Raw genomic sequence first — 20,119 nt, 5'->3', positions numbered from 1 at the left:
AACAGGAGAATTAATGCAACATTCTTATTTATGGGTTTAATTTTTATGATTTCTCACCTTTTTTAATAAATGTAATTTTTCTACCTCTCCCATTTCATATACCATTCCCAGTCCACCACAGAGCTGGTGGGTTTTTTGATGTTTTTTTTGTTTGTTTGTTTTAAAATCAACACCATTTATAGTCACATTATAGATAACTGAAAACTGATTGGAAAAAATAATGCCTTTATTCTTTGATAACTAGCTCTATGATTTACTAAGCACATTTTTAGAAATTCAAATACCAAATACATGCACTGCAGTTGGCATATACAAATGATATGTACAATTATAACACACAAAAAAGTCATCCTCTTCAAAACAAAAATCAAAATGTGTAATCTTTCTTCAAATTTGTTCCCCAGTTTTTCCAACTTTAGAGGGAACAGTCACCATTGGTAATGAAAACTACCATTTGAAAAAAAAAAAACAGAAAATTCTCTTCTCTATTCCTGTAAAGTGACAGTGTCAGGCTGGTCCTTAACTTCAGCTGAAACTTCTGGAAGTCTTCCACCCTGCAGCTATCCACTTAATAGTGGGTCTCTCCCAGCAAATATGCACTACATATGAAGCTTGTTTAATTATAACATTCCCTTGATATGCCCACTGCTCACTTTGTATCATTTTACAATGCTAGACTCTAGATTGATATAGAAACTGACAGCCTATATCTTATACAGATATTAAAATACAGAAGCACAGTGAATTAATTCTAAAATGCATACTAATAATAGAAATAATACACACTATACAAAGATTAAGTTATTATCTTTGATTTATTTGTACAATATTTTTTCCTTTTGTCTGAATTTGTGGTCCTAATATCTGCTCTGCTTTGGAAGGAATTTTTCCTCTATAGAGCTGCATCTACATCTGATGGGAGCCTCTAACTCAGCTCTCAGCTTGGTGACTACACTATGTCTGAAGCACAAACTAGTGACTGAGGTGAGACAATAACCCTACAAAGCTCCTCCCTTTCAAAACAGAGCAAGCATTAGGACCAAAATTCAGATGAAAACAGTTTTGACGGACTACATGTCATATTTCTAACATGAAACGTGATCCACTCTCTGCCTTGTACTGTACTTGAAGCCTGTTTCTGTCCAGGAATTCTTCACACTGGCTAGGGAAGTGTGAGAGATCCATACATAGAAGACAGATCTTAAAAACCTAACAGGAGCAACAAAAACTCTAATTAAATTAGTTTCTATTCTTAACTTTCTGGGACAGATTCAGATACTAGTTGATGGGGTCACCATATAAATACTTGAATAGATGATCCCACCAATACCTCCTTCTGAACTGAATACTGCATTTATGGAGAAACTTACGCAAAACTGAAAATGCAAAAGAACAGGCACAAAATCCTATTGGCTCCCACAGCACACAAGCACTTGAAAATGGACACGGTCTGCTCCATCTAGACATTGATAAAAATAAGCTGGAAGTATCCCTGAGCTAGTCCTCGTTCAGGCAAAATCTTCTGTACCATGTCTCTTGGAAATCAAGGGATTACCTCCTTATGCGATAAGGAGGTGATGCCAGAAACAATGCAATATTAACTGGTCCGAAGGGCTTTTATTTTTCCTTTATCAGCTGTTCAACACTGAATAAAGTATACCAATGCGTAAGGGTAAGTATAAAAGTCAGTAAGTATGAAAAAGTAATCCTTTAGATTTAACTGTAACAGTGAAGAAAGAACACAGAACAGTGGAAACTTATTTCTGAAAGACCTTGCTCTAACAGAACTGTACCAGAAATCCAGTCATAATAAATCTGATAATATCCAATTCTGTAGATAAAGTCTGTAAACGCAGTGCCTGAATGTCAATTTTATATCAGCACATAATTGAAATTCAGCCTTCATCATCACTGCTGCTCCATGCGTCTTCATATGCTGGATTTAAATGCTGTTGCGGCAGAGACTAAAGAAAATAAAAATTCTCTCAGTGGTTTGCTTAATTAAAAATACTAAAAGCAAATAAGGGCAATGCTAAAGGCATTTCTTAAATTACTATACGTAGACAAACTATTGTGTCTCTCATGGGTACTAGATTTTTTTTAACCACTTCTTTGGCCATTTCGCTGATTAGAGACAGGATAAATTATGAAATAGTACTCTATTTAATTCCAATTTCAACAAAAAAAATATCTGGAGCACTCACTGTAAGTTTTACAAATGTCTAGTATAAAATATAACAGATGATAGATATTACTGTGATTGTTTTGTGTCATTGGTTTTAAGTCATAATTTCCTTGGCCCAGTGTAACTGAGCACTACTGTCACAAGAAGTAGTCCTGGCCTCTATCCACATCCAACAACTATTTCTCACCTCAGCCCCCCTAGGGTCAAGCTAAAGTGTTTGTGCAGCTACGCAGTGCACTGAATCACAGTGAATCGGGGTGAAATTTTCTTCTTGTTTACTTCTATCCTGCGCTCAGATTCTGATCGTACAGGCACTCAAATGGCTCTTCTAGCACATGAGAGGGAGCAGGAACTAGTGGCCTGTGGACAGCAGAACTGCTTCTTTCAGAGGCAGTGCTCATCTACAACATTTGCAAACAGCAGTAGTAGCTTAACAGATTTCAAAACAACGGCAAATATTACATACCTCCACCATGTCAAATTTAAAGGGGCAGTTCTAATCAGAGCTGGGTAAATAATCTTGTTGCTGTGGGTTTGTTTTTCAGACTAAGAAAAAACAACCTATACATATCAAAATTCTCAGTTACAGCAAAAATGTTCATTTCAGGTCAACTGAACACATTTTGGGTTTAGGGTATATAACCTTTGATATTACTTTTTTCTTCTTTGCTTAAGCGTAGGACAGTTTTGAAATAAGTTGTCTTACAAAGCAAAGCAAACGTTACCAAAATTTTATGCTTCTTATCGTTTCCCCATCCAAAATGGAATATTTCAGAAATTTTAAAAAGTGGAATTTTTGTATGCTATGAGCCAAAACACTAATATATCCTGATTTTTTAACACTGTACATTTTGCCAGACTCTGATTCTGTGAATGGTTTCAGTTCCTTAAAATCTAGAATTTTTCCCTCTCAAACTGTTCACTGAAATTTTTATTGCCCAGCTCTAATACTAGGAGAGAAAAAGTACTCTCTTGGAAAACAGTGTTACATATGATCTTCCTTGTAACAGCCTGAATGTCTTGCCTCAGACACTAGAATAAGCTCATTTAGAATCTTCTTTATTATATTTCTGCATCAAAAATATTTGGGTATGAAGTGTGACATCCCTGATCTTACTGTTTAATACACAGTATATTCTTAAACAATTTAAAATACAATCTCTGGCTCCTTTCCAATTCCAAAATAGCATAAACTACAGAAAACAGTTTGGAAATTAAGGAAGCTAAAGTAGAAGTTGAAAGACGGATAGCCAAATACAAGTACTACTTTTAATTAAGTGAGAAGCTAGAAGTCTGCAACTATGAAAGAAAATGTCCTCTTGAAACCCCACAACAATCAAAAGATTGCACAGAAACAACAGGTGATTCTCCTCTTAATTAAGAATTGTTACAGATTTTGATGGTGAAACATACTTCATATTTAATTTCCACACCACCTCCCCAAGTATAACAGCCATAAAAAGTATAGTTCAAACTCACAAATTTATTACCTTTTCAGAAATGTCATCAGGAATTGGCTCTCGAAGAGCTGGTATCCATGCAAGGATATTGCAATCTTTGCTACCACTATAAAGTTCCTTTAAGAAAGCAAGCAGAAATTACTTTTACACAAATTTACTGAACAGTGACATAGATATAATGTTGAGGGAAAAAAGTGTATGAAATATTTATTTAAAAATCAAGACAAACATACAATTTCCAATTTGTACTATAATCTTGATAAACAGTATTTTAAATAATATGCCAAAACAAAATGAGTAAGTTTTATGTTTTTCCCAGATTGCTCACCAAAACAGCACTACCCACATTTAAAGGAACTTTATTGCTTAAATGCACTTTTATTCTTCCCTCTCTCATGTTTCCTGAAAAGACATCTATTATAACAGTTAGGAAGCTTAAGAGATGGTTTATGCTTAATGGAGAAGTAAGAAAAAAAAGAAGGGGGGGAGGGGAAGATTTTTTTATTATAATTAAAAAATATTTATCAACTCAAAAGCATCTAGTAATACATGTTAGAAGAGTGCATATGTATGGAACAAACAAGTATTAAGTAAAAGTAGTTTCAGTATGCCCAGGGAAGGAAAAAAACAAATAGAGAACAATTTGAAGCCTGTATCCTGTTGGGAAGGCAGAGATCAGAAAGACCAATTTATTATTTTTAATATAAATAACTCTATTTATTATGGTAATGACTAAGGACTGAGATCCCATTGTGCAAGGCACCCTGCAAACACATGGAAGCAAACAGTTTCTACACCAAACAGCTAACAGTCAAATATAGCTTAGTTTTCTTAGTTCTTTATTAAAGGAAATACAGACTTCTCTGTCACGTTAAACTGAGGAAATTTTGCTGATAAGAAATACTGCACCATCTTTGCAGTAAATTTTGCACTAATAATGCTTCTATTTTCCAAAGTGCTACTTAAATGAACATGCATGAAGATATTCTCATATGCATTCAATCTTGAATCATACTCCTGCATATTATATGCAATGTCTGACAACACTTGAGTTTTCCCGTGCATTTAAACTGCCTGAGTGAAATATATGAAGTATTTTTTCTGTATTCAGGCTGACAGTATGAAAGCCTTGCTTTAAGCATGCTGGCTTTTACACTTAAACTAGTGACTCTGTGCATATGTGCACATTATTAATACATTGATTTAACATAAGTTCAATAAATTATTACAGTTCTGTCTTTGCAGAAAGTCTCCTATATTATGTATATTTAATTCTAGAACTGCATGAATTATGCTGACAGTCGGTGCAGGAACTTAATGCCTAATTCCTATAAATACACATTTATGTGGGTAATCTTATTGAAGAGAGCTGACATACTCACTTTTGTAAAACTAGTCCCATGCATGAAGTTGTTTATGCATAAAACACATACAAGATTAATTTATAATTTCATGAGAGAGAAACATCCTACTTATCTTGCTTAAAAGAAGACAGGTCTAAGTTACACCAAGGTATAGGTCAAATCCCACTTTATCCTGTCTGCAGTACTCTACTCAGGCCTCCTGTCTTTGACAGGATACAGAATATCACTAGAACTTTAAAACCTCTTCCCACACCAAAATCTCTCCTTGTGAGCAATGTCATAGTGACATCAGCCTATTTCATTTAATCTTTATTACCACTTGTCTTACTTTCTGATCCTGGCATTGCAAGATCTTCAGTTAATATCTAGTGCACTGAGTAATACTTACAACTAATTATTACAACCTGAAATGGTGACTTATACCTTAAGTCAGTCAAAAGAAGAGCCAGTGAGCTCCATGCATGTTTATGGTATAGTACAGGACATACACATATATTGTACTAAAAATATTCTCCATGCATATTTGTGGTACAATATATGGAAATATTATGGTGTAACACTCTGAGGAAAGATTGCAGATAAAACCTAATTTAACTTTCAGTTATCTTTACTTACTAGTTTACCACTGGATTTGCCAAATACCTTTGCAGGTGTCACTGGCATTTCTTGAGCAACAGAAGTAGCCATAATTTAAAGCAAAATTGTTTCCTGATGCATACCTAATATTTTATGACATGTTGTCATGGTTTAACCCCAGCCAGCAACTAAGCACCACACAGCTGCTTCCCCCTCCCTGCTCCCAGTGGGGTGAGGAGGAGGAAAAAAAAAGTAAAACTCATGGGTTGAGATAAGAACAGTTTAATAACTAAAGTAAAATAAAATACACTACTAAATTAATAATAATAATAATAATAATAACAATAATAATATATTAACAATTGTAATGAAAAGGAATATAATAATTAAAAAAAAAACCCAAAACCCAACACCCAAGAAAAGACAAGTGATGCACAATGCAATTGCCACCACCCGCTGACCGATGCCAGAGCCACGATGCACCCCCCCCGGCCAACTCCCCCCTGTTTATATACTGGGCATGATGTCCCATGGTATGGAATATCCCTTTGGTTAGCTCGGGTCAGCTGCCCCGGCTATGCTTCCTCCCAGCTTCTTGCACACCTGCTTGCTGGCAGAGCATGGGAAACTGAAAGATCCTTGGCTTAGGATAAGTGCTACTTAGCAACAACTAAAACCTCAGAGTGTTATCAACATTATTCTCACACTAAATCCAAAACACAGCACTGTACCAGCTACTAAGAAGAAAATTAACTCTATCCCAGCCAAAACCAGGACACATGTTATTTGTGCATGGTGCTTTACTCCATTTCTTTTTCTGAAAGGGAAATGTAGGTCTTGTTTGTTTAGTTAAATTTTTTAAGCAGCTAATATGGCACAATGGTATCTAGCATATTAGATCCAACAGTAAACATCATCTAAGAGATTGCACAATGAAGATTTCCTCTTCCACACCACCCTTGAATTTACCAACCTCCTATTAAATTAATGGCTCTTACTAAAGGGCCAAATTCTGCAGTTCTTGTTACTCAAGCAGACTAACATCTTATTAACTTTACGTAAGAACAATTTAGGCCAACAATAATATAGTGGATTTTATGGCTCTATTCCCAGGATCTCAAAAGGCATATATACCCACATTAACTAAATCTCACATGACTCTGTGGAGACAGCTCCACACAATATCTCAAACACAAAAGGTATTCCACACAAACAAACCTGCTAATGAATTTGGACCTCACAGGAACAGATAAAGACTAATATCATTGGATTGCAAATAGCTAGTTGCTTGGGTATCAGTGATTGTATTTAATTATATGGTTCTGAGCAAACAGAAGACACTTCTCACCTCAAACACATAATTGGTGCAAAGTTAAAGTTCCTTTTAGAGCCTATTCCAGTTATGAGGTGAAACAAAGATAGTGATTAAAATACAGTTAATGAACAGAAAGAACGTGAGCGATTGGCAGCAACCAGTATCAATCAGAAGTTTTGAAGACGGAAAAAACCAGTAAGAAAATCTAAGGACCAGATTTGAGGGTAGGTAGGACAAAAATCACTCAGCAGGGTTAAAGAGAGCAGAAAAAGTTTAGAAGACTATTAATACAAAGAAAACTCTTTAACAACAACAGAGACTCACTACTAGATGGAAATGGCAAAAACTATGCAGAAAAGATGTAGACCTTGTTTCATATGAAGATAGTGTGTACTAACCTCAAATGTGCTAATAAGAAAAATGTTAGAAAGGCATCTGCTACACATTTCACCAGTAGATGCATAACTTGTATCAGAGAGACTTAGAAGAGTTGTCCAAGAAAACTTCTGGCTTGCTTAAGTTAACTATGTTTTAATACGTATTGAAATACTACAAAGCTTAAAGCGAGCTAATATGCCATTCGGGGGGTGGGGGGGTGGGGTGGGGTGGGGAAGTGAAATGATACAGACACAAATAACTAACTGAGACTTCTTTAATCCTAAACAAGACAATGGAAAAGGTGATTAAACGATTCAGTCACTGTAGAGTTAAGATATAGGAACATAAACAACAACAGTCAACATGGTTTGCAACAAAGCAGGTTTTGTCAAACAAAACTGATTTTATTTACAACTAATAACTGAAAATAGAAATGCACAGCTGTGAATAACTTTGTAACATATTGATTTAGTATTGCTTGCAAGAGTAAAATAAAACAGGTAACTATAAATTTTACAAATGACTGCATTCTCAGAAAAAGTTTGTCCTGGTTTTGGCTGGGATAAAGTTAGTTTTCTTCTTAGTAGCTGGTACAGTGCTGTGTTTTGGATTTAGTGTGAGAATAATGTTGATAACACGCTGATGTTTTAGTTATTGCTAAGTAGTGATCATCTTAAGCTAAGGACTTCTCAGTTTCCCATGCTCTGCCAGCAAGCAGGTGCACAAGAAGCTGGGAGGGAGCATGGCCAAGACAGCTGACCCGAGCTAACCAAAGGAATATTCCATACCATAGAATGGCATGCTCAGTATATAAAAGGGGGGGAGTTGGCCGTGAGGCACGGATCGCTGCTCAGGCATCGGTCAGTGGGCATTGAGCAACTGGATTGTGCATCAGTTGTCTTTTCTTGGGTGTTATTTCCCTTTTTTTATTATATTCCTTTTCATTACAATTATTATTATTACATTATTATTATTGTTCTTAGTTAGTAGTGTATTTTATTTTACTTTAGTTATTAAACTGTTCTTATCTCAACCCACGAGTTTTACTTCTTTTTTTCTTTCCTCCTCCTCCCCATCCCACTGGGAGCGGGGAGGGGGAAGCAGCGGCGTGGTGCTTAGTTTCTGCCTGGGGTTAAACCACGACAGTTTTAACTGGAAAATCATCATTTCTATTGGAATTATATGAAGACTGATGAAGGTACTTAATTGTCTCCAGACAGAATGAGCTATTTGGAAGTATAGCTGTGAGCATAGTCAAAATAACACTACCACTACCTTTGGTATTGAAACACTGACTATACTAACGTCATTCCCTCAGAGTAACAATGTAATACAACTAAAAGCAGAGCATTTAAAGAAAAAGAAAATCCAGTCACACTTCTAGAATACAGAACTGAACTCTGGAAAAGCGTGATTCTGAAAAAGAATCAGGAATCACAACGGATAAACAAATGAAGTTGTTGCCAACATAAACCTATAACTATAGTGACTGATGCAGTTCTTGTGTGTATGCTCACACACGAGTGATCCTTTTCTAAGGATCTTAAAAGCCAAGATAGAGACACTATAAAAAGATTTGCATTTCCAGGACTGGAAAACATGATTTACAGTGAGATTTAATGAGCCTCACCTCTTCGGCTTATCAAAAAGAACACCAAAGATGACTTACTATAAACACACTAGCACTTTTTTTGGGAAACGATTCTTAAAAAACACAAAGTGCTTTTTAAACTAGTCAAGAACAGTCCAGAAAAGATGTGCCTTAGCTATAATGTGAATATTCTACCTTTCAGTGGACCTAGTATCTCACTGCCTATTCATGCTAGAACTGCTTTCCAGGTCTAGCAAGGCTTATTAGCTTGGGCTCTATTGCCCCACCTGTAATTTGTCCAAACCTTTCAGTGAAGTCCGTCTCTGTGACAGGGAAACATTGTTTCAGTCAAAGTTACAGGACTCAAAGCAAGAGCTGCCAGATTCACTTCTATGATGTATTGTATGAGAGGTCATGAAAAGATACACACATGCCCTTTCTGCCTGATATTTTGGAAACAAAAGACGAGAAAGGAGGAGCTGGAACATGAAGTACAATCCTCAACACCTGAGGGCAACTATGTAACAGCCTTAAAATCCATACTAACATACACTCTGCTCTTGCCACACACCACAAGCCGTAAGAACTATCTGTTGTAATGTGTCTTGTAACAAATTAAGCTTTGTTATCCTTAAGTCTTTTATTACAAGAGAAAAATATACCATACGGGAAGAAGAAAAGAGAAAAAAAAAAGCAGAGGAAAAAAAAAAAGGCTGTCAGCACCATGAGTCCCTGTAATGCTATGGCATTTCTTAGGTGAAATGTTCTCAGATTAATTTAAGAAGCTCAACATGTTCTCAACACTTCATTCAAACTGTTCATAGATCCAGTGACTGGTATAACTACAGGCATTTGCGCAAGATCATCCTAGCAAAGTACTTGAGGGGTTTCTCAGTACGACAGCAATACTAATGCACTTCACATTCTTTCTTACTGTGAGTAGTCTTGGGTATCTCAGAGAGAGACAAATGCCTCCTCCTCAGTCTTACAGAAAACAGGCAAAATCCTTAATGCATATGATTTATTAATGACAATATAAGCCAAAAAATTACTATAGGTATATTGAAAAGTTACCTATGTGAGACGAAATGAATAGTGGAAGGAACTCAACATAGAAAGGGCCATCCCAAGAACTTGACCAAACTTTTCTTGCTTGACACATAGGCCACAAAACTCCCTCTTATGTCAAAATCTTTGATTAAAGCACATCCCTGAAAAGTTAACATTTTTTGTGCAAATGGTTAGGCAATCTGCATAAATATTCCAGGTTGTCTGGAATATTGTTTGTACTTTACTTACCTGAAAATTAGGTTGAAATACACAGCAGTCAACAGTACTATAATGCCCTCTAAGCATAGTTATCAGTTCTCCTGTGAAAACTGTATAAACAGCAATGGTACTACCATATGGTACAAAGGCAAACTCTGGGTTACAGCCACAAGAGATGGTGAATTTGAGTCCTTTTCTACTTTCATTATGGACTTTCCCATAATTCACCTGTAAAACGAAGGATTATGCAGTTAGCTATTAACTAAAGCTACAGTAAATAACTTTATGTGAAAAGGCCAATTTCTTTCTTCTTTAATACCCAATAAAATGAATTTTAAGCTTCCCAATGTTAAAACAACTCTTGAGATTTCCAATTACAGATGTTTATCAAGAGAATCACTTTTCTGTTCATTAAAGTTTACTCTCCTTAATATCAACTTTAAGAAAGGGAAAGAAAGATATGCCTAAAAATCAGCAGTTCCACACTTAGAAATAGAATTTGCACAGGCTGTTGTGTGCCAGATCTACACTGAACACCTCATCTATCACTGAAATTAGAACGGGCTCAGGAATTACCACCTTAAACATGTTCCTAGATGATCCAACATAATAATTTTCTCTCAGATATTGAAACTATTAAAAGAACTCCTTATGCACAACAGTATACAGTTATAAATCATAGACTAGTTTGGGTTGGAAGGGACCTTCAAAGGTCATCTAGTCCAAGCCCCTCTGCAATGAGCAGGGACATCTTCAACTAGATCAGGTTGCTCAGAGCCCTGTCCAACCTGACCTTGAATGTTTCCAGGGATGGGGCATCTACCACCTCTCTGGGCAACCTGTTCTAGTGTTTCACCACACTCATCATAAAAAAATCTCTTCCTTATATCTACTCTGAATCTACCCTCTTTTAGTTTAAAACCATTACCCCTTGTCCTATTGCAACAGGCCCTACTAAAAAGCCTGTCTCTGTCTTTCTCGTAAGCCCCCTTTAAGCACTGAAAGGCTGCAATAAGGGCTCCCCAGAGCCTTCTCTTCTCCAGGCTGAACAACCCCAACTCTCTCAGCCCTTCCTCATAGGAGAGGTGTCCCATCCCTCTGATCATGTTTGTGGCCCTCCTCTGGACCCACTCCAACAGGTCCATGTCTTTCCTGTGCTGATGACTCCAGAGCTGGATGCAGTACTCCAGGTGGGGTCTCATGAGAGTGGAGTAGAGGGGCAGAATCCCCTCCCTCGATCTGCTCGCCACGCTTCTTTTGATGCAGCCCAGGACACGGTTGGCTTTCTGGGCTGCGAGCGCACATTGCCGGCTCATGTCCAGCTTTTTGTCCACCAGTCCCCCCAAGTCCTTCTCCGCAGGGCTGCTCTCAATCCCTTCACCGCGCAGCCTATATTGTACTGATATCAGGCGTTGCCCTGACCCAGGTGCAGGACCTTGCACTTGGCCTTGTTGAACCTCATGAGGTTCACCAGGGCCCACTTCTTGAGCTTGTCCAGGTCCCTCTGAATGGCATCCCGTCCCTCAGGCGTGTCAACTGCATGACTCAGCTTGGTGTTGCCTGCAAACTTGCTGAGGGTGCACTGGATCCCACTGTCTATGTCACTGCTAATATTAAACAGTACTGGTCCCAATACTGCAAGACTTTAGTCCACAGATTGAACAAAAATTGATCTACACTACCTTCTACCCTGTAAGCGCCCCTTGTTTATCGGAGTTGACTGATGTTGCAGAAAACTACATTTCTGAGATATATATGCCAGTAGGATGGCAAAGAACAGAAGCATCAGCCTAGACAACACAAGAACTAGCCCTAAGGATTTCTCAGCAAGTCATCCCTTGCTCGGGGAAGAAGGAATAGAGGAAAAACATTTGCAATGTAGGGACAGATTCTGCATCTCTCCCTCATGAGTTACCAAGAAACAGTAGGAGATGAATAGGCAGTATGAAAACAACTGAAGGGCAAGCAGAAGGATGGCATAAGTAAAGGGCGAAGTAAAGGGATTAGAAGAAAGAGACTCATGAAGGAGAAGCAAATAAAGAATAACTTGCTAAATTATTATGGACTAGTTAAGAGTGATAAAAAAGCCCATCTTCTAACCAAAGCTAAATCACCATTGAGAAATTCAATACTGTTCCCTATAAGGCAGCTGGGATAGGAGCAAATGCTACATTTCTAAGACCGGGCCTGTGAGGTGTGTGGGAAGCCTTGCAAATAGAAGTAGTATAAGAAGTACAGCTTATTAGCATCTGTATGTTTCAAGCTCTTGACAAGTCCTATATGGATAAAAATCTCACAAAAGGTTGAAAGTGGAAAGTTTCCAAACATGCTAGGAAATATTCCAGTTGGATATATCAGTTTAATTAGGTCTTGTCAGACATCAAAAGCATATTCATGAGAAAATACAGAAATATATTCATGAGAACAGTATATCTTACCTCTAAACAAACTCAGTTAAAACAAAGCATTAGAATTTTGACAAATAAAACACACTTTTTTTTTCATGAAGAGGCAGAAGTCCACTATGAACACCTGAAATCCACACATTATTTTATGATTTAAAAGAAGTACTTTTTCTAATAAAAATAACAGTATTTTAGATTTAAATTTATTAATACTACATAACATTATACATAAAATATTTTGTTTTCAAATAGTATTGTCCTACAACCTATGTTCTTAATTTCTGCTGAAAAACAGAGACTCACTTACACGTACAATGTTAGCAAAGCTCTCTGGGTTAATTTTAAAGCTCCCTAGCTGAACCTCATGGCCTACAGTTAAAAAAAAAAAAAAAAAATCCTAAGTGTGAAATCTTTTGACTACAAGCTAACAGATTTGTTAAGTTTATCAGGTAAATATTCTAAAACATATGTCTTGCTTTGTCAGGTTCTTGATCCATACTACATCAATTGCCTGAGTCCAAAGTTTGAGGCAAATATAAGCATCAGTCAGCATGAGCCAGGCAAGGAAGAAGACTACTTGTTGCTCTGTTTTTAAAGTATGCTCTTTCATAGCAAAGAGCACTTACGTAAGAAAAGTATAATAAAAAGGAGTCCTCAGAAAACCTCTTTCAATCATCATAAAAATGTAAACAAAGAGAGTTTGATTAGCATACAAGTAGCTTGAATTTTTTTCATATTGAGAGGATATTTTCATGAGATGTGGAGCTTATGTCATGTCCTTTGTGGATAATACTGCTCATTTTGTAAGGACAGTGTTTGTAAATATTGACTGTGTTAAGTCTTGTTAATGCTAGTCATTTTAAGAGGCATATTACTCTGCTGATAAAGAGCAATTAAACTCCTTTACACAGTATGTGAGCTGTAACAGCAACAATTTCCAAGTCATAACACGGCTCATAACAAAGGCATGTACAATGAAAGGGAGAAGTGGAAGCTGGGAAAAGTAAATTATATGGATATACTCAGTGTAAATGTTCCTGCTTGATAGAGAAGCAATGGAAAGGAAAGGATGCTGCCGAAGCAAGAATTGAAGACAGTTCTTAAAAACTGGCTTTGTCCTTTGAGCACACAGACAAACAGAAAACCTGCTTCTTTCTGTTTGATTCTTCCTATACTCAGTGAATCAGGAATTTCTCTTCCTTTTTGTGATAAAGGTTGTATGCAAGATGCATACAACTCCAACATTTGTTTCTCTTACTAACTGAAACAATCCACTAGGCCCCAAATTTGGCTCATTGCTCAAAAAAAATTCATATGCATGGCTTAATTTCTATACCTTTTGAAAGGTATAGAAAAAAAACCTACGGAGCTCAAAAGGACTGGCTACTAGGGGAAATAAAGGGACTATGGTGTGAACTTGTATTACCTGTACATGCATTTATTTGTCAGCTGGTGCCTTAAAATTATTTTAAGCAATACCTGTAGGCAGCATGTCAAAACACAGTACTCTGGACAATATAATTCTGAACTTGAAAAAGCAAGGCAGGATCAAGCTATTCTACACCAAATAAGAAAACTGTAAAATAGCCTATGAAACAAGTCAATGAACTAACAGGCACAGAAAAACAAAAAACAGTGATGCAGCTGGTCATAGGAGAGTGAAGAAACTGTATTATCTACTTTGGTGATGGTGATTTGAAGACAGAAAGATGTCTGTCTATGAAGTGCTGAGAACAAGCTGGCAAATATGGGTAGCATGGAGATAGAAAAGTCCTTTCATTTAAATGTCTAGAAGGAATTCTTTTTGCTGTGTTCTGAAACTAAGCAGCAGAAGTAAGAAATTTCTAAGGTAGAGTAAAATCTCTTCTTTTCCTGACAGCAATGACAGACCATAATCACGATTGGCTAAAATCCCATGGAAACTGACTTACCTAGTACATTCTTCTTTCAAAATAAACACGGGAAACAATTTCTTTACTGAACAGAAAATTAAAACAGGAACCTTCAGCAAAAAAAAAGCTGTAGAAAGGACTGGAGCAGCAGTAGAGATTCAATTCCACCCCCATCCACCCCACTGTTTGGTTGCAATGCAACTGTAGAGGGATAGATATTTTTAACATTGTTACACAGCTCCACAAGGGAGACTCCACAAAAACACAAAGGAAGTTGCAAGAAAGCCAGGCAGTAATCAGTGAAACTCTCAGGTATGGACAACTGCCCTGTGGATAGCATGCTGACAACTAACAGTTTAAAAAAAAAAAAAAAAAAATTTCTACCAACAGTCACTGCATATTAAGGTTTTCATTACTGTCTGAAGTGTTTTCAGCTATGCTCAGAAATTAATGAACTTAAAGTTACCATACTCAATATTTAAGTAGATCCATGCTTCTTCATACTCTGTTTTTTTTATAAGTAGAAATAAGAAAAGAAATCTGGAAAAAAAATGCTCACAAAATCTTCTAATGATAAGATTAAGCCGCTGTATCCTTTATGAAAATGAATAAATATCCAAAGTTGTAATGACAATTGCACAAATCATAAGTCTTCTAAAATTAAGTGCAAGTAAAAACATAACTGAAGATCCTTGAAAACTTACTAACGTGTTTTCTCCAGTGGAGCTGTTCCAGAGTCGCATCCGATCATCTGTACCAATGGTCAACAGATGAAGTCCATCATTTGTATAGCATAAACCATTAACTCTCCCATTATGAGCAGTGTTTGCTGTTGGGTAAAAGATCTGGTCAGATTTCTACAGAAGAATTACTGTTTTGTATACACATTTTTATTTCAGTGTATAGTACTGAAAGTGCTGTTTAAATGGTAACATATCAGTAAATTAATAATTTAACTCTTGGTTTATAAAAGCATCTGGCTGGCAACCGGTCACTAGTGGTGCTCCGCAGGGCTCAATTCTAGGGCCAGTCCTGTTCAATACATTTGTCAACGACCTGCATGCAGGAGCTGACTGCACCATTAGCAAGTTTGTTGATGACACCAAACTGGGAGCTGCTGTTGACTCTCTTGAGGGACAAGAGGCCTTGCAGAGGGATCTAGATAGATTGGAGCATTGGGCAATGACTAACGGGATGACATTCAACAAGTCCTAATGCCAGATTCTGCACCTAGGACAGAGTAACACCAGGCACAGGTATAAACTGGGAGAGGAGTGGCTGGGGAGCAGCCCCTCAGAAAGGGATCTGGCGGTGCTGGTTTAACGCTGAGCTCAACATGAGTCAGCAGTGTGCCCTGGCAGCCAAGAGGGCAAACCGCATCCTGGGGTGCATCAAACACAGCAGAACCAGCCGGTCAAAAGAGGTGATTGTCCCGCTGTATTCAGCGTTGGTGCGGCCTCACCTGGAGTACTGTGTGCAGTTCTGGGCCCCACAATTTAAGAAGGATGTGAAGGTCCTTGAATGCATCCAGAGGAGGGCAACAAAGCTGGTGAGAGGGCTGGAAGGCATGTCCTATGAGGAGCGGCTAAGGACTTGGGGATTGTCTAGTTTGGAGAGAAGGAGGCTGAGGGGTGACCTCGTTGCTCTCTACAGCTTCCTGAGGAGGGGAAGTGGAGAGGGAGGCACGGATCTCTTTGCCCTGGGATCCAGTGACAGGACGCATGGGAATGGGTCAAAGCTGCACCAGGGGGGGTTTAGACTGGACATTAGGAAGCATTTCTTTACCGAGAGGGTGGTCAAACACTGGAACAGGCTTCCTAGAGAGGTGGTCGATGCCCCCAGCCTGTCAGTGTTTAAGGGGCATTTGGACAATGCCCTTAATAACATGCTTTAACTTTTGGTCAGCCCTGAACTGGTCAGGCAGTTGGACTAGATAATCCTTCGAACTGAATATCCTATTCTATATTGTTTATAGAGTACTATAAATGAATTCCATTGAGTTCACCCTGCAATACTGCACATTCTTAAGTACGTTAAAGTAGCTAAAATCCAACTCAGTGCTACCACAGCAAACCTAATTATGGTCCCCATAAATTAACTCACTGAAAAATGGATAAGGTATCTCTGCATTATACTGCAGTACACAATTTAGACATACCTCTTAGGTAAAAAGTGCTACCTGTTTTTCAAATATTTTATAAAAAAAAAAAGTTAGCTGCATTTGGTTTAGTTCAGCTATATCTCAATACATTTAATATCCTAGTCCACTTGATTGCCATTAGATTATCAAAAAATCATCTTGAACCTGTCAGAGAAATATAGTTGAAAGGAAAGTTGTTGTGTTTGAACAAGACAATAAGTCATTCAAAGGAAAGTATAAAATGGCACTAATTTTCTTGCAAATTACACAGAATTTTGTTTTACGAAAAAAAAACTTGTCCAAATTTTTCTTTTTTCCTAAGTCTTAGATTTCTTTAGAGCATTTTCATCTCAGTAATTTCTTGAATTTCAATGAAATTTAAAATTGTCAAAACAAAACATGTGTATTACCGCACTACAACTTACACAGTAGAGAGCATGGTTATTAAAACAGCTACTTACTGCTACTTCATATACTCTAATTGTACATTTTTGAAAATTAGTTTGACTTCACAGAGATTTGCATGTATTTTTCTACATGCAATCTAGGTTGCACATAAGAAGTCAGACTGACTTGTAGCTTTAATCACTATGATTTATGCTACACAAGTCCCTTTGTTCAGAGCCATGATACACAGTTTCTACTTTGTGATTCAGTTCCAAATACTATGTATTTCTACCTCAGAGCAGTGACTGTTCAAGTACTTTTTTGGCCTGCCAAAATTGAATATCTTTTGTCCAGAATTGACCAAAATTCATGAACTATGAAGTTCAGAAGCTTCTCTTTAATTTAGTTTTTTGGGGTTTTTTTAGGTGCAGAAATGTGACCTGAAGATACATAAAAATGTTAATGTTGTAGCTAATAACAACTGATACAAGGCATCCTTAATGCATTTGCCTGTGCTGAAATAAAAGTGTAATTTAGCTTCCTGTAAAATTAAATATAATCATAAATTTATACTCTGTTGTATACTTTATGCAGTATAAAAGGAATACAATTGATTTTATGGCACCATGTATGAGAAAATATTCTAGAGGCTTGCATTGGAAGCAAGACTAATTTAAACAGGAAAGGGAATGTGCTTTTGTGGGTTTTGTTTGTATTAACTACTGGAACAGCTTATGAAGTATGAAGCGATTGCTGTTTCCATGAAACCTAATCTACAGCAGGAATGAATTCTTCCGCCCATAAAACGGATGGCAAAATTTCCCATTTTAGGGGGAAAAACATTTAGAACAGATACAATACTGTTGCCAAGGAGATCTCTCTACATAAGATCCCCAACCACAAACACTGTCACTATAACAGAAGTAACTGAATAAAATTCAATGGCCTGTGTTACACAGCAGGTAGCAACTGGATTATCACTACTCTCCTTGCTGGTCTTAGTATTCAACACATTTATGAAATATAAGAATGCTTCTAGTTACATATGGATTACCACCAGTTATATTCTGTATTACCTGCCTCAGAAGACGCTTTGGACTTTTCTCCATTGTGCTGATCAAGTGTACTCAGACATCCAGATGCTCTCCTCACATCCCATAATTTTACTCTACTGTCAGCACTAAGAAAAACAGATTTGCATGCATTAGGGAAATTGTGTGCACCCTGGTTCAGTAACTGTCTTTAGCCAACCCACCTGGCACTTACCCTGCTCCAGCAACTGTTCTGAACTATTCATCACACAGTCACATTCAAGCTAATAGAATTTCATGGAAAAGTTTTCAAGACAGACTTCAGACATTCATTTATATGTATTAATAAATATAGCTAGTACGCTACAGGCACCTAAGTTAAGACTGAATCTTTGTCTACAATACAATACACTTGCCTCTTTGTCTACAACATAACACCCTTGCATACATACACAGACTAGGAATAAACTTGTTAATTCTTCTGTTAATTAAACTACAGCTACAGATTGCAGCATTGTCTGTAATGGTTGTCTGGGAACTCAGGCTCTTGCTATCACAAATCTATAGTATGACTGGTACAGAAGCTGGCTACATACACATAGGCTGGACAGGTCTGTATGCTTTGTTGTCATACAGTGCTATAGCAGAGAAACACTGAGAGCTTGCTTCTGTAGGAACTCAATGGCTTTGTCTACATTACCAGGGTGGCACAAGGAGGGAAAGACCAAGGTTCAGGCTGCTGTGATTCATTCTGGTTCCCAGGCTGCATGCTCATGCTTTGTTCACACTGTGCCTTTGCCAGCAACAAAAGCTATGACAACTGTTGGTACTAGGTACACGCCTAGACAGCAACATTGCAGGCAGTGCACTTTGTACGGCACCTTGATGTGCAGCTTGATTTGAGCATTCCAGTAGTGTATTTCTGTGTGCACCACAAGACTCCCAGATGTAGATAGGAGGTAAATTCATAGAAAAGACCACTTCCCATGCACTAAGTCACCAGTGTAGATGTATTTACTGAAACTATTTGGACAGTTCCCAGCAACTTAACTGTGCTTTTGAAGAACAAACACCCCAAAAACATAAATCACTTTTCACACCAGCTGAACAAAACCAACTGCATCTCTTTGATCTACAGCGGGAAAATACATCCAATCAAACTGCTTCTTAGATAAGCAGTCTTCTAACTGAAGTACTACATGCTTTTTCCTGTGTGTTCTCAAGTTAGATCAGGGCATTAATATCGGGAATATATATAGTATACATACACCAACTGACCAAAGCAAAAGCAACTGTTATTCCTTATCTGTTCTGCATCTGACAAAGCTAATGACTGATTTGTTCTTTTGCACTCCCCTCCACTACAGACTGATTCTGTTAACTTCCAAGTGGTATTCCAATTGAATATGCTGACAACACATTAGTTTGCTGCACACAAATATTCTAAGACTGTGAATAGAGATATCGCTGAGGTCTGAGCTGACTGTAAAGTGAGCAACAAACTGCAGGTAGTTCACTGAAATATTCTTAACAAAGGCACAGAAAGAGCTTTCTTATTATAAAAGCCTACAGTTGTCCATTTTTGATGATGCAGTTTCTATTGGCTAATCTTTTCTAGCCAGTTCTAAGGAGCAAGAAAGAGCTTATCATCTTCTCTAGTGCCTTAAACTGAAGTGTGTGAAAGACACCCAGAAAACATGTCTCTCTTCTGACTGTTCCAATCTCCTGCCAAAACTACGGAAGAGCTGAGCACCACATAGAGAAATGTGAAATAACATGTTTCACATGCAAGCCACGTAAACCCCCAAAATATATTCTCCATCCCATGAAGTGATCACAAGCAAACATACAATTGTCTTGGAAAACAGTTACATCTCCTGATACACAAGATTAAGTCCAGACTCTCTTTTTAGCAGTACCAGTCAGTTTCGCCTCACTACCTCTTCATTATCTCAGTGTTGCCAGTTCTTGACCATATTTGCCTTAGCAGATGGCAAAACTGAGTTATATTATTAGGAACTAGTGGTCCAACTATAGTACTGAATTAAGTAATGGAGCCATAAGAAACGTTTCACATGCAATTATCATAAGGCAACATGACAACATAGCTAGATGCAGTTTATAGT

The 20,119-nt window shown here is 37.5% G+C and overlaps 1 protein-coding gene across 4 annotated transcripts in view; it reads right to left on the bottom strand.

Moving 5' to 3' along the window:
• Nucleotides 1-230: 230 nt before the first annotated feature.
• ERCC8 (ERCC excision repair 8, CSA ubiquitin ligase complex subunit) overlaps nt 231-20,119 on the bottom strand; it is a 31,392-nt gene continuing 11,503 nt past the window's right edge. For 2 of the 4 annotated variants that reach the window (XM_050912900.1, XM_050912903.1), the window contains 5 exons: nt 18,039-18,142; nt 15,140-15,264; nt 10,169-10,366; nt 3,676-3,762; nt 231-1,964 (listed from right to left, as the gene is read on the bottom strand). In XM_050912900.1, the coding sequence (XP_050768857.1) occupies nt 1,896-1,964; nt 3,676-3,762; nt 10,169-10,366; nt 15,140-15,264; nt 18,039-18,142 (583 nt within the window). In that variant the 3' untranslated portion in view covers nt 231-1,895. Of the gene's footprint in view, nt 1,965-3,576; nt 3,598-3,675; nt 3,763-10,168; nt 10,367-15,139; nt 15,265-18,038; nt 18,143-20,119 lie in introns of all 4 variants that reach the window. The other 2 variants (XM_050912901.1, XM_050912902.1) reach the window with 2 other exon arrangements.

This window comes from Gymnogyps californianus, chromosome Z, assembly GCF_018139145.2.
Source record: "Gymnogyps californianus isolate 813 chromosome Z, ASM1813914v2, whole genome shotgun sequence".
NCBI lineage: Eukaryota > Metazoa > Chordata > Aves > Accipitriformes > Cathartidae > Gymnogyps > Gymnogyps californianus.
Note: the sequence above shows the minus strand (reverse complement) of the source record. Positions and strands in the feature narration are given on the sequence as shown.